This window comes from Tupaia chinensis, unplaced genomic scaffold, assembly GCF_000334495.1.
Source record: "Tupaia chinensis unplaced genomic scaffold, TupChi_1.0 Scaffold141943_1, whole genome shotgun sequence".
Taxonomy (NCBI): domain Eukaryota; kingdom Metazoa; phylum Chordata; class Mammalia; order Scandentia; family Tupaiidae; genus Tupaia; species Tupaia belangeri.
In genome coordinates this window covers 226,879-242,023 of record NW_006201797.1, presented here as the reverse complement: position 1 = coordinate 242,023, position 15,145 = coordinate 226,879, and the positions used below count along the sequence as shown (strand labels likewise).

General features: G+C 39.8%; 1 protein-coding gene across 1 annotated transcript in view; it reads right to left on the bottom strand.

Moving 5' to 3' along the window:
* The window catches only part of NEDD4 (NEDD4 E3 ubiquitin protein ligase), a 166,440-nt gene that overhangs the window by 131,610 nt on the left and 19,685 nt on the right, over positions 1-15,145 (bottom strand). The window contains exons 2-3 of the mRNA XM_006163286.3: positions 12,264-12,342; positions 12,119-12,157 (exon numbers count right to left, since the gene is read on the bottom strand). Coding sequence (XP_006163348.1) covers positions 12,119-12,157; positions 12,264-12,308 — 84 coding nt within the window. The 5' untranslated portion in view covers positions 12,309-12,342. The remainder of the gene's footprint in view (positions 1-12,118; positions 12,158-12,263; positions 12,343-15,145) is intronic.

Here is a 15,145-nt window from a genome sequence, read left to right as displayed (position 1 = left end):
ACCACTGCTGATCGTGTGAGTGTGATCAGGGATTTTTTTCGTATGTATTTGTCCAGATCTGTATGTTCTATTACCTACACACACACACACGTTTGTGTGTGATCTGTACGGTTCTTGTTTCTCAGGCTCTTTGCTAGTGCTTGTTTGTTTGTTTGTTTTTGAGAAGTTTTTGCTATAGGGCACGTGCGCTCACCAGAAAGACAGAGAGAGACAGAAAGACAGAAAGTGAGAAATTACCCCCCAGGGCGGATGGCCACGCCATAAACCCTTCTCCTCCATTCTCCTCTCGGGATCTTGGGCACGCAGGCACATGCGCCTGGCGTGAGTCTCAAGCCACCGGGTCCGGGACGCGAACCGCAGTCGACTACATGGGAGTCCAGTGACATAGCCATTATGCTAACTGCTGGTCCCAAGGTATCCCCTTTTCATTAATGGGTTGGAATAGTATTGCTAAAATGTTCATACTACCAAAAGCCATAGATTCAATGTTGTCCCTGTTAAAATCCCAGGCCAATAGGTGGCAAGAAGGTTAAGATGCTGGATCCCACATTGCTAGATTACACAGTTTGAGACCCAGACCCAGCGGCTTGAAAATCACTCTGGGTGTATGTGCATGTGTGCCCAAAATCCCAAGAGAAGAATAGAAAAGAAGGAATTGCAGCGTGGCCATACTCCCTAGGGGTCTGGGGAGGGGACAATTTCTCACTTCTTCTCTTTCTGTCTCTCTGTCTCTCTAGAAGAAAAAAAATGCAGAGAGGTGTAGGCATGCTGAAATCAATACATTATGTGAGACCAAAAGACCCACCAGATGCTGTGCTCCTTGGGAGGGTCCAGAGGACACATTATTAACCATAATCAACAAAAATTTGGTGAGAGAGGAAGCAGCAACACTAAGAAGTTCAGTGATGGCATTCTTCTGCATGCCAAGAAGGACGGTCACAGAGCTGGACTAGCCATTCACGGCAATGGCCCCTCCGCACACATACATGCTTGCTCCAGTGAAAAAAGGGGGTGGCATTTATCTTTTAGGAGCAAAAGGGGCTTACATTATGGCAATGACCAGTCAAGTTGGAAAGTAGTAAAGCCAACCTGACCTACAGAGACAAGAGCACCGTCTCCTTAGAGAGGCAAAAAAGACAGATGGAAAACAAAGGTGCTACTTAACATGTTCAGTCATAGGAGGTAAGAATGGAGAAGCAAAAGACAAGGGAAAGTTGCCCATTTAAAAAAAAAAAATCACAATCCCTTGACTAGGTCCTCAGGCTTTTGGGGTTTTGAGACCCAAAGTCCACTGACTGAAGAAGCGACCTAATCACTAAAAGGAAGAGCTAATGGTCCTCCCTTTCCTTCTCCAATGGGACCTATGGCATTTGCGTGACTATGTAACTGAGAAATGAGTACTCAGGCTTACTGAGACATGTTGGAAACAGGATCTATGTTGAAACTCAGACACTCAAAAACATCACAGCTGCCTTGTTAGAACGACAACTCACAGGGACCAGGAAATAAATGGAGTCCCGGCTGAAATCCAGCTTCTAGTGAGTCTACTGGTTCCATGAACCCACACAGAGATAGTTTCCTTGGTTCTCAAGTGTAAGTTGTAATCCACCAACTTGGCAGTTGGACCACTCCCCCTCCCACCACACTGGATCAAATGCCTATGGGATAAGAATAATTATTAGAGTGAAAGGCCAAGTGAGAGACAGTAAATCAAAAACAGTGCTGGCTAGATATGACACAGGCAACAAAAGAAAAAAACAGATAAACTGAACATCATCAAAATTAGAACTTCTGGGGAACCAGCAGTTAGCGTAATGGCTATGTCGCTGGATTCCCACATAGTCGAACGCGGTTTGCGTCCCGGACCCGGTGGCTTAGAACTCACACCGGGCGCGTGTGCGTGCGTGCCCAAGATCCCAAGAGGAGAATGGAGGAGAAGGGATTGCGGTGTGACCATTCCCCCTGAGGGGTGATTTCTCGCTTTCTGTCTCTATGTCTCTGTCTGTCTGTCTGGCGAGCGCACGCGCCCTATAGCGAAAAAACCTCTCAAAAAAAAAAAAATTAGAACTTCTGTGCTTCAAAGGCCACCAATAATAAAATAAAAAGATACCTCACAAATGGGGAAGAAATTTTGCAAATCATGTGTTTGATAGGAGACTTGTATCTAGACTATAAAGAACTATGAAAACTCAGTAATAAAAAGAACATCATCAGCTATGAGGGAAATGCAAATCAAAGCCACAATGATATACCACTTTGCACTCATTGGAAATGCTGTAATAAAAATGATAGAAAATAACATCTTTTGGCAAGGATGTGGTGAAATCAGAACCCTCACACACTGATGATGGGAATGTACAATGGTAGAGCCACTCTAGACAACAGTTTGGGAGTTCCTGACATGGCCAGATTTAGGAATTACTGTATGACCTATGAAACATATTCCCATGTAAAAGCCTGCACACCAGTATTTGTAGCACCATAATTCCTGACAGTCTCAAAGTGGAAACAACCCAAATTGCCATCAACAGAAGCATGAATAAATATTTTAACCAAAACAATGAAATATTATTTGGCAATAAAAAGAAATGAAGTAGAGCCAGAGGTGGCATGGTAGTTGAGAGACTGAACTCTCCCATGGCTGACTGCAGCTCAAATCCTGGACATGGCGGCTTGCTTTCTCACTTTCCCTCTTTCTCTCTCTCTCTCATTCTGGTCAAATTAAATAATAATAATAATAAATCAAATAAATCATTATTTCTAAAAATAAATGAAGTATTGATACATGCTATATCACAATTAAACTTTGAAAACATGATGCTAGGTGTAAGAAGCTAAACACAAGAACCACATATTGTATTATACTATTTATATAAATTGTCCATAACAGGCTCTAAAGACAGGCAGTAGACTGGCAGTTGCCAGGGAATGGGGGCAGGCACTGGGGAAAAATAGGGAGTGACAGCTAGTGGGCAAAGGTTTCTTTACAGTGATGAAACTGTTCCAAAATTGATTTTCATGATAGGTGATAATGATGAAACTGTTCCAAAATTGATTTTCATGATATGTGACAATGTGAATATATTTAAAAAATCATTAAACCGTATACCTTAGGTAGATGAATTATATATTATGTAAATCATATCTCAATAAAGCCACTTAAAAACAAATTAAACAAAAATATTGCAACCCAGTGGAAATGTCAGAGATGAGTTTCACTGCTGAAAACCTAAAGGATACCGGGTTGTTCCTGTAACATTCCCATTTAACCTCCAGTTTGGTCCCTGCAGAAACCAGAAAGGCCCTGGAGAACGAATGACAGGCAAGCTCAACCAAGTAACAGTCTCAATTGCCTTTTGGTTTCTGGATACAAGGAGTCCAGAGTGGTCTTGTGGGGTAGACTGTGGTTCCTTGGAATCTTTGTTGTGTTCCCTGGAAAGTGTTTGCTTTGTTTGAGGACTTGAATTTCTAACTCTGCAGACCCAGAGTTGCAGGGCTAAGAAGCTCAAAGTCCTTCAATAGGTCACTGGCAATAACGGTAAGTGTGATCCCTTCTATATCTACTCCTTTGTTCTCAGACCCATGTATATACGTCCTGCTGGGAACACAGGCTCTTACAGAGGTCTTTCATATAATGAAAAAATGGAATCCCAAAGAATGGTACTCCATCCTCACAGAGTATTGCCTCTGAACTGGTATTTAGTTTTGCCTTCATAAGACACTCCTGTGCTCTCTGAGGCTGCTTGCTGCTGAATGGAGTAGTAGGTGATATGAACAACAGATCCCATAGTCGTGGGCTCTCCTCTATACCTCCTTCTCCATAAAGTGAGTCCCTTCAGAGGGTGTCATTGACTGGATTTCTCTGTCTATAGATAATTTATACTGAAACCTTTAAATATTGGGTCTTCGGAAAAGTCATGATGCACTTTTACATAGAAAAACATAGAAAAAAATACATCATGAATTTTCCAATGACTCAACAGTTGAACTAGTTAAAGTTCTGAAGAAAGGAGAGGCAAATGTATACCTAGATGAAATATCTATACACGCAAGGACAAATTACTGGCCCTTTCTGAATGGAAGGGACCAATTTAATTGACTTACCCCAAAGTGGCTACAATCATCAGGGTTAATGATTTACAGTTTTATTTTTCTATGAAGTCTTTCTGGTATCAGGGTAATGCTGACCTTGCAAATGAATACTGACATGTTCTCTCCTCTTCTATTTTTGGTAAAACATTGTGTAGAATTGGGATTCTTTATTCCTTAATTGTGTAGTAGAATTTAACAGCGAAACAATCTAGGCCTGATTTTTTCTTTGTTGAATGGTTTTTAACTTCAAATTCAATTTCTTTAAGAACTATAGGACTATTCAGATCATCTGTTTCTTCTTAAGTAAGTTTTGTAGCACACATCTTAGGCCTGATTTTTTCTTTGTTGAATGGTTTTTAACTTCAAATTCAATTTCTTTAAGAACTATAGGACTATTCAGATCATCTGTTTCTTAAGTAAGTTTTGTAACACACATCTTTAAAGGAATTGGGTCTCTTTCTTTAAATTACTGAAATTTATGGGTACAGAATTGCTGGTAGTTTTCCTTATTATCCACTCAATGTTATAGGTTCTGCAATAATGCTAGTCTCTAGTTTCTTAGGAAGAACATTTAGATTAATGAATCAGAACCTTTCTTCATTTCTAATATGGCATATATGTATGTATTTCTGGAGCCAGCAGGTGGTGTGGTGGTTAAGGTGCTGGATGGACTCTCATGTGGTCAACTGTGGTTTGAGTCCTGGACATGGAGGCTTGAAACTCATGCCGGGTGCATGTGCATGCATGCCCAAAATCCTGAGAGGAGAACAGAGGAGAAGAGATTGTGGCACAGCCCTCCCCTCAGGGGTTGATTTTTCACTTTCTGTCTTTCTGGCGAGTGCACATACCCTATAGCAAAAATCTCTCTAAAATAAGTAAGTACATAGTTTCTTCTAAGTATTTATCTGTGAATTACACATTTTAGTGCATTTTCTTTATTTTTATTCTCTTAGGGTTTGCTTTGTTTTGTTTAAGTTTATTCATATCCTTCACAAGATTGGAGGTGGTGAGAGAAAGAAAGAGAGGGGGGAAAAACGGTAAGTACTCTCAACAAGGTCCCATGCTTCAATTCACTCTCCTCCAACCTTACCCTTCCTGGTAAGCCAGGTAATGGGTGTACGTGTGTGGCCTGTACAGGTTGACTGGGGAACTGAACCTATACCCTGCCATATAGATCCAGCATTACTTGAGCAGCACGTTATCACTGTACTACTGAGCTGGCCCTATATTTTCATTTATTCTGCTAAAATATTTTCTAAAACCCCTTGAGAATTCTTATTTGACTCATGGGTATTTAGAAGTATGTTGCTTAACTTCTAAGTATTTGGGGACTTTCCAGACAACTTTCGGTTATTAATTCCTACTTTAATTCCATTGTAGTCAATGACTTCTCATGACTTATTCTTTTAAAACTGTGAAGGTTTGGGGCCATCAGGTGGTGTGGTAGTTAAAGCACCAGATTCCCACATGGGTGACTGCAATTCAAGTCCCAGACTTGGCGGCTTGAAACTCATGTTGGGCACATATCCCAAGAGGACAATGGAGGAGAAGACACTGTGGTATGCCCATTCCTTCGGGGATGATTTCTCACTTTCCCTCTCTCTTTCTCCCAGTGAGTGCAGACACTCTTATGATAAACATCTAAAAAAAGAAAGAAAAAATTGTTAAGGTTTGGTTTTGGCCTAGATCATTCAGTAAATATTCCACATACATTTGAAAAGACTATGTAAGAAAGGTCTTCAAAAAGTTCATGGAAATATGGATCATGAAAAAACTATGCCTGGATTTCAAAATTTTTTGCACCAAATTAAACTCATAATAATGTGTTATAACCAGTCTGAACAGGATCTAGTTTGAGTCACTAAGAAGAATAGGACATCAGTTTAAAGAATTCCTATCAAGACTGGCAGGTGGTTGAGGGCTCTGGACTCCCACATGGCTGACCGCGGTTCATATCCTGGACCTGAAGGCTTTCTTTTTTCACTACCTCCCCTTTCTGTCCCTCTCTGGTGATACTAAAAAACAAATAAACAAACAAATAAAGTTAAAATAATTCTTAATAAAAAGAAATAAAAACAAAGAGTCCCTACGAGAGCAACATAAATTTTGCTGCAAATGAAGCAAAAACAAGCATGAAATTTACAGTGAAGCTTGGAGGGAAGAATGGTGAAATCACTGATGCTTTACAAAAAATTTAGGAGGACAATGGCCAAAAGAAATCAGCAGTTCACAGATGGGTAATTTGTTTTAAAAAGGGAGAAAATAGGGACCAGCAGATGGTGTAATGGTTACATCGCTGAACTCCCATGTAGTTAACCACAGCTCAAGTCCCAGATCCAACAGCTTAAAACTCACACTGGGCACATGTGTGTGTGTGCACCCAAGATCCCGAGAGGAGAATGCAGGAGAAGAGATTGTGGTATGGTCATCCCCTCTGGGTGGCGGGGTGTGATTTCTCGCTTTCTGTCTCTCTGTATCTCTATCTCTGGTGAGCACATGCACCCTATAGCAAAAAACAAAAACAAAAACAAACCTCTCTAAAAGAAAAAGAAGGGAAAGATCATGTTAAAGATGACACCTTCAGTGGCAGACCATCTACATCAATTTATGAGGAAAAAAATGAATACTTGTGCTTTAATTGAAGAGGACCCCAATGATTAACAACAGAAGCAATAGTCATATCACAGACATCTCAGGTTACATCATTCTGACTGAAAACTTAGGGTTGAGCAAACTTTCTGCAAACTTCCAAACTGTGGTGCCCAGATCAGCTGTAGACAGGAGCAGAGCTTTCAATGAAAACTTTAAGTGGGATCAGGATCCTGAAGTTTTTGAAAAACTATAGCAGGAGATGAAACATGGCTTTACCACTCTGCTTCTGAAGATAAAGCACAGTTAAAGCAATGGCTACCAAGAAATGGAAGTGGTCTAGTCAAAGCAAAAGCAGAGCACTCACGAACAAAGGTCACGGCCACAGTTTGGGGGATGCTAAGGTATTTTGCTTGTTAACTTTCTAAGGGCCAAAGAACTGCTTATTATGGGAGTATTTTCAGAACGTTAATCAAAGCGTTAGCAGAAAAATATCCAGAAAAGCCCCACCAGAGGCCTATCAAGACAAGGCTCCTACACTTTTCTCCTGTCAAACCTGGGCAATTTTGCAAATTTTGATAGGCATCCATGATATAGTTCTGATTTGGTTACTTCTGACTTCTTTTTGTTTTGCTTCAAAAAAAATTTTTTTAAAAAGACATCCATATTTTTTCAGCTAATCATGTGAAAAAGACAGCATTGCCTTGGATAAATTCCCAGGACACTCATTTCATTAGGGTTGGACTAAATGACTAGAACCATCGCTTATCGAAAGAAGTGTCTTAAACTTGATCAAGCTTATGTTATGAAACAAATATATATTTTTCTCTCTTTTTAAAAAAATTTTACTTTAAGTAACATGTCCTTGCCAGAGAGAGAAGGGGGAGGGGGAGTGAGAAGCTGTCCCTGGGGGGATGACCATGCCACAATCCCTTCTCCTACATTCGGTTCTTCAGATTTTGGGTACATGTGCACATGCACCTGGTGTGAATATTTTTTAATAATTATTTAATTTTATTTATTCATTCACTTATTTTAATTTGACCAGCGAGACAGACAGACAGACACACACACACACACACATACACACACACACACGGGGTAGGGGGGTGAGGGACTGAGTAAGTAAGCCACTAGGTCTGAGCATCGAACCATGGAAGCCATGTGGGAGTGTCCAGCACCTTAACCACGCCACCTGCTGGTCCCCACCTGATGTGAATTTTCGGGCTTCTGGGTCCAACTCAAACTACATAGTTGGCCATGTGGAATCTACTGCCTTAACTTCCAGGCCATCTGCTGGCCCAATTTTTAATCTTTTAATTCTATTTTTTCCCACAAACTTTTAAAAGTCCCCTTCCATTATTCTGCTGCTGTTGGGCTGGAGAGTCCATAACTATCAGTTTGGTCAAATTTATTGGATGCTGTTGTTCAGGAATTCTTTATCTGGACTGAATTATTTCAGTCTACTTGTTCTATCAATTGCGAAGAGAGAGAAGAATACTAAATTTTCCAAGGACAATAATGTATTTTCCTATCTCTTTACCTAGTTCTAAAATGTATTGCTTTGTAGATCATGAAGCTTTCTGTTAAATGTATATATGGAATTGCTATGGCTTCCTTTTAATTTTTTTTAAAGTTTATTTTTTTCCATGAGAGGGGTGAGGGGAGAAACAGCATTTGCAATAGTCTTGTTTTTTTTTAAAGAGGTTTTTGCTTGAGGGCATGTGTGCTCACCAGAGGGAGAGAGAAGACAGAGACAGAGACTGTGAGAGGGAAAGTGAGAAATCACTCTCCAAGGGAGAAGGCCATGCTGCAGTCCCTTCCTCTCCATTCTTCTCCAGATATTCTGGGCATGCACGTACATATGCCCAGAGTGATTTGTAAGTTGGCCATGTGAGAGTCCGGTGATGTAACTGTTATGCTTCCTGCTGGTCCTCTAGGGTCTTGATGGCACAATTTAGCACAATCTACCCTCAGCCCTCAGCTAGCCTCAGATCATGGGAAGATCCATGTCCAGGGTTCTCAGGGAGGTCTCGGGACTAGAATCCTGGACCTCGCCATGCAGGACTGCCTCACAGAAATAGTTTTACCACTATGCCACCATGTGACCCACTACAGCTTCTTGAAAAGTGACCTTTTTTTTTTAAGAGAGGGATTTTTGCTATAGGGCATGTGTGCTCACCAGAATGATAGAGAGAGACAGAGAGAAAGAAAGTGAGAAATCAGCCCCCGGGGGGATGGCCATGCTGCAATCCCTTCTCCTCCATCCTCTTAGGATTTTGGACACACATGCACACGTGCCTGGCATAAGTTTTAAACCACTGGGTCCGGCCTTGAACCACAGTCGACTATGTGCGAGTCCAATGCATAACTATTACACCATCTGCTGGTCCGAAGAACTGACCGTTTTTATCACTATATTATAACCCTCTTTCTCCCTGGTAATTTTCTGAAGTCTACTTTGTCTAATATTAATCTTGCTACTACAGTTTCTTTTGATTACTTTTTGCATGGTATGTCTTTTTGCATCTTTTTAAACTTTAACCTATTTCATCGTATCTAAGTAAGTTCTACTTGTTTTTTCCAATCACTGAAAGTTTATACTCTTCAGCCACCATGTCCCCATTTTTCCCATCCCCCCAGCTTTACAGTTGTTTACAGCATCATGTTAAGTCCAATACCCTATTACTACATCATGACTAAAAGTGGAAGTGTCAACATGAATTTTTAAAAATTCTTGATAAAAATAGCAATAGTTGCATGTCTTTTTATTTTCTGCCCAGAGGACACATGCACTTGCAAAAAAGCAACTGAGAGAGGGAGTGGAAGAGGGAGAGAGCAACCCCAGCAGGGTGTGGTTATGCTGCAATCCCATTTCCTCCATTTCTCCATCCTGTCAGGTATTTGGCACACACATGCATGCCCAGAATATTTTTCAAGCTGCCAGGGCCAGGATTCAAACCTCCATCAACATGTGGGATCCAGCTCCTTCAGCCTCTAGGTTATGGGGCTGACCTTGACTGTCTCTTTAATATGATAAAGAGTAGTTTTAAAACTATTAATGTTTAATGGAGACATGCTGGATGCATTACCATTAAAATTGTGAAGTAGACAAATATATATCCATTATAATTTATTAGGAGCAGGCCAGTGTTAGGAAGGAGAAAAAAGTAAGCAAAAAACAAAAACTTCGATACATTGAAAATACATATACTTCTGGGGAAAAGGCAATAAAATAAGTAAAAGAATAATTAAAGTATAAATAAAATCTTAAAACCTCAACCACTTGGGAATTTTGAAATTTTCTTCTAAGCAACACTGATGCCAAAGAAGTAATCAAAACCAGATATTATCAAATCTGGAATTTATTCTGGTAAAAAAGTAAAACAGAAACTTAGCTAGTGAAACAGAAAAAATATGGATATTTTTCTCCATATGACTATCCAGTTGACTCAATACCATTTCTTCAAGAATCCAAAATTGCCACACTGTTTTAAAAGGCCGTTTTTATGCTATGCTGAACTTGGGAAGGGCTTTCTCTAAACAAGAACCTAGTTGGTACCAGTGGTTGAATCTTGAGCAACAGCTCTGCTGACCTTTTCTTCAGCAATTTCCTCCTTCTTAATTCATTTCATTAAAGCTGAACAAAGTTCACTTGGTGGCCTGGTCATAAGACAGCCAAATCCCACAGGGCTGACTCCGTGGTTTGAGTCCTGGCCCTGGAGGCTTGAATAACACACCAGGCTTGCGCGCATGTATGCCTAAAATTCAGAGAGGAGAAGGGACTGTGGTGTGACCAAGCCCTGATGGGTGTGTGCTTTCTCTATCTCTGTCTCCTGCTTTTCACCAGGAGGCCTGGTGAAAAAAGAAATTTTTTAATTAAAAAAAAAAAAAAAAACTTCAAATGTGGAATACTGAAGCATGGCTACATTTTTCTGACTAAAATCAAGTTTTGGATCATAGAATCCTCCAGAGGCTTGTGTTCCAGGCATGGTCAGCGATGTCAATGCTGCAAAGAGTGTAAGATGAGACCAGATGACCCTGACAGCATGGAAGTCACTGGTGACCTTAACAAAGGCAGCACCAGGCCCTGTCGTGGCCACATGTGCTGGACACTGCAGCTCTGCAGACCAAGACCACTTGGAAGGTCCCAGTTCCGCTCTAAAAGCCTGGGGCAGTGCCATGTACCTATGGCCCCAGCTGCGTGGGAGTCTGAAACAAGAAGACCTTGACATAGTAAGACCCTGTCTAAAAACACAAACAAACCCAGAAACAAGCAGTCCCGCCCCCACCCACCCCCCACACACACACATACACACACACACACACACACACACACACACACACACACACGAGAGCAGTTTCCTCTGAGTGACAGGGTATGCATTAGATTACAGTGGGCTAACCACTGTGTGGGAGAAGCAGAAGTGATGAGAGCAACAATGCTATCAAGAACGTTGGCTATTCAGGTGAACAGGGAGATGAATCAATCATTAAAGGAGACTATGAGGTCATGGAAGAACATTTTAGAATGAAACAAGTGGGAATAATCCCACAGACGGGGGAAGATTACTGATAGGTATCAATACCACTGCCAGTAGTGTTGATCCCAGTGGCAGGAAGGGCCCTGATAAGCAGGCACATGGAGAGGGTCAGTTAGAAAGTCTTCCTGAGGAACCCAGAATAACTGACTGGAGTGTGCTATTAGGAGATAGCAAGGCAGGGGAGGGGGAGAGAGCAGGACTGTGATGAAGGCTGCATAAGAAGAAATGGGTGCACTCACTGACGGGTCCTCGTTAGCTCTTGCCTAGCTCGGTCTATAATGACAACGACTGGAGAGACAAAATGATTGCATCATTTTTAAGGGAAAACACCAACATCTGCTAACTGAGAATAAGACTATTATTCATTCCCTAAGTCAGTTTTGTTTGTTAGAATGAGATAGCTATAATTTTAGGAGCATCATTTACCTCTTCATTACCTTATATTTATGTTTTCCATAATAAGATAAATGGTTCCAAGACCATGCCATCATGGGAATACATAAGTTTAAATCTTTTTAAAATCTTTAAAATTTTAGGCAAATTTGTTTTTTAAAATTTTTGTCATAGGGTACTTATGCTTGTCAGAGAGAGACAGAGAGGGGGGAAGTGAGACATCTCCCCTCCCCCAGTTGGGATGGCCATGCCACAATTCTCCCTCCTGGGATTCTGGGCATGCACACACAAGAACCCAGCATGATTTTCAAACCACCAGGTCTGGGATTTGAACCTCAGAGTCAGCCATGTGGGATAAAGTTCCTTAACTACCATGCCACCTGCTGGCCCTAGAAAAATTCTAAGATACATTATAGAATATTATAAGTGAGGACTTAGAATTATAACCTGTTGAGAAATAAAGTTATTTTTTGTTTCAATAAAAGAAAATTCATACTTACTCTAAATAATATTTCTTCATTCCACTTTGGATTCAAAGTCTGAAAGATAATAAACATAGAATAATTACCATTTTATATCTTGTCATACAAAAAGAAAATAAAGTACATTCAGGTTTTATTCTGAATACTGCTAAGTCTATCTAACCTTTTTAATGGTTTTGGTTTGCACACTTGTAAGACTTCCATTCATTGGATCATACAATGTCGCTCTCACGTAAGGATCGCTGTTAAAATTGGGAAAAAAAAAAGAAAAGTTTTAATGGTTGCTTAGCCCAATCTCAGATTATCCACGCTATAAAATTCACAGTTTTCCTTTTAACAATTTCTGCAATTATTTCCCACATTTAAAAATCAGGGTTCCTTAAGCAGAGCAAGTAATTACTATATGGTAATCTTTGCATCTTATTAAAAAGCTAAAGTACTATACCATGTTAGCAAAATAGACAATTAGTAAAAAACAAAACAAAACAAAACAAAAACTCAAGTCACATAATTTTTAACTTTAGATTTTTTTGAAATTGTGTTTCATTTTGATCATATTTTTTCTTCATTGAATTAAGACGGTTAATTTAAAGAGTCTAAGATTGGTTGGAAGACCTCAGAGTAGGGTAAAATTCATGTCAAATATTCTTGCAACAATAAATAACAAAAATGTATCTGATAAAGGCCTTTAATTCATAATTTATAAAGAAAGACCTCTTATAATTCAATGACATGATTTTTTAAAGTCAATTAGAGTCAGCTTGTAACCAGCTTCTGTGGTTAAGGTGGCTGGATCCTACATGACTGTCCACATGATTCAGTTGCATATTTATGCATGTATACCCCAAATCCTAAAAAAGAGGGAGATATGTAGAGGGGATTACAGAGTAACCATTCCCCACGACCGGGTTCTTTCTCGCTTTCCCTCTCCTGCACATGCGTGCATGCTCTCTGTATCTCATGTAAGTGTCCATGCACTATAGTAATAATTTTTTAAAGCCAATTAAAAATGGGCAAAAGAGGGACCAGCAGTTAGCGTAACGGCTATGTCGCTGGACTTCCACATAGTCGACTGCAGTTCGAGTCCAGGACCCGGTGGCTTAAACTCACGCCGGGCGCGTGTGCATGCGTGCCCAAGATCCCAAGAGGAGAATGGAGGAGAAGGGATGGCAGCATCGCCATACCCCTGGGGGGTGATTTCTCGCTTTCTATCTCTCTGGCTCTGTCTGTCTGGCGAGCGCATGCACCCTATAGCAAAAAAAAAAATAAACCTCTCCAAAAAAAAAAAAAGGGCAAAAGACCTGAACAGTGTATTTATGAATAATTCAGGTAGAATGTCTAGCTGGATGTGAGATCAGACGTATATTTACATTTACATCACATATTTATATTTGATAATACATAGTTACAAAAATCATGGATGAGAACCAAAGACTTGAAAGACCTTTGGTTGTTCAAAGTTATCTTATGGGTGTAAACTCTTCTTACAAAATAAAGGCAAACTGGGACCAGCAATTAGCGTACTGGCTATGTCACTGGACTCCCATGTAGTTGATAACAGTTTGAGTCCCAGACCCGGTGGCTTAAAGTCATGCTGGGCGCGTGCGTGTGCATGCCCAAGATCCTGAGAGGAAAATGGAGGAGAAGGGATTGCGGCGAGGCCATCCCCTGGAGGGGGGGGTGTGATTTCTCGCTTTCTGTCTCTCTCTGGCTTTCTGGCGAGCAAACGTGCCCTATAGTGAAAAACCTCTCAAGGAAAAAAAAAAAAAGGCAAACTGCTATCAGTTAAAAATAGTTATGAGTTTTACAACCACTTCTATAAGGACAGAGAGAAGTCAAGTCTTACAAGGATAGGTTTGCAAGGTACAAGACTTCGGACACTTTACTTGTCCACAGTTAGATTTCTCCCATTTCCTTTGGGTATCTCAAACACTCACCCTGCTCCACCATTAACTCCCTTCCTCCCAGTTTCATACAACCTTTCATTTTATGAAATGAAATAAAAGTGAAAATATTCCACATCAACTGAAATGACCATGTGCATTTCCTACTTTACTATGATGAATGATATTCATTGATTAAAAAAAAATTCAACAAACCTTTCATTTCATATTTTACAATTAAATGAAAACTTTAATTGCAAAAATCAAAGCTATCAGACCACTCTATTTTGATTTTATAGCTGTACAGGAAGTCTTAAAATTAGGTAGTGTAAGTCCTCCAAATTTACTCCAATTATTTAGAGTTGTTTTAGTTATTCTACAGGCCTCAGCCTTGCTTATAAATGTTGGAATCAGCTTATCAATTTTTCCAAAATAAAATATGCTGAGATTTAGACTGAGATTGCAAATCTAATCACTTTGGAAAGAAATACCACCCCAATAATAATGAGTCTTCCCAAACATGCTCACGGCTTATTCATCCACTGGTTTCGATCTCCATTTCCTTTCAACGATGTCACAGTTTTCAGTGTACAGTTCTTGCAAACCTTTTATTTCACTTATTTCTAAGTACTTAACATTTATGGTATTATAAAGATAGATATAAAAAATTCATTCCAATTTCTCATTGATGGAATATATTAATAGAAATATAATTTATTCTGATATATTGGCTTGGTATCTTGCAACTTTGGTAAATTTGCTTATTAGTTCCAGTACTTTTTTTTTTATTATTATCATCATAATCTTCTTTATATTACATTGGATTACATATAACTTTACATTGACTTCCATTGCTTTTTCAAAAGGGAATGCCATGCATGTCAGTCAATACAGAGACATCAATCTCCCCGCTTTATCATTCAATGTCTTTTCCATGCATTTCCCAATAATTATTATTATTATTATAATTGTTTAAAACAGTCAATCACTATTTCTCATTTTGCTTGTTAAAAGACTTCACCCATCATGAAATACTTCCCAGACCAGTCCAGTTGAGAATACTATACACGTCATCTTCAACAGTTTAATAAGCCCTATCTGTTTCTCACTAACGTCCTGCCTCTCTATTGTTCACTTGCTATCTTTCTCTATCCTCTTCTCT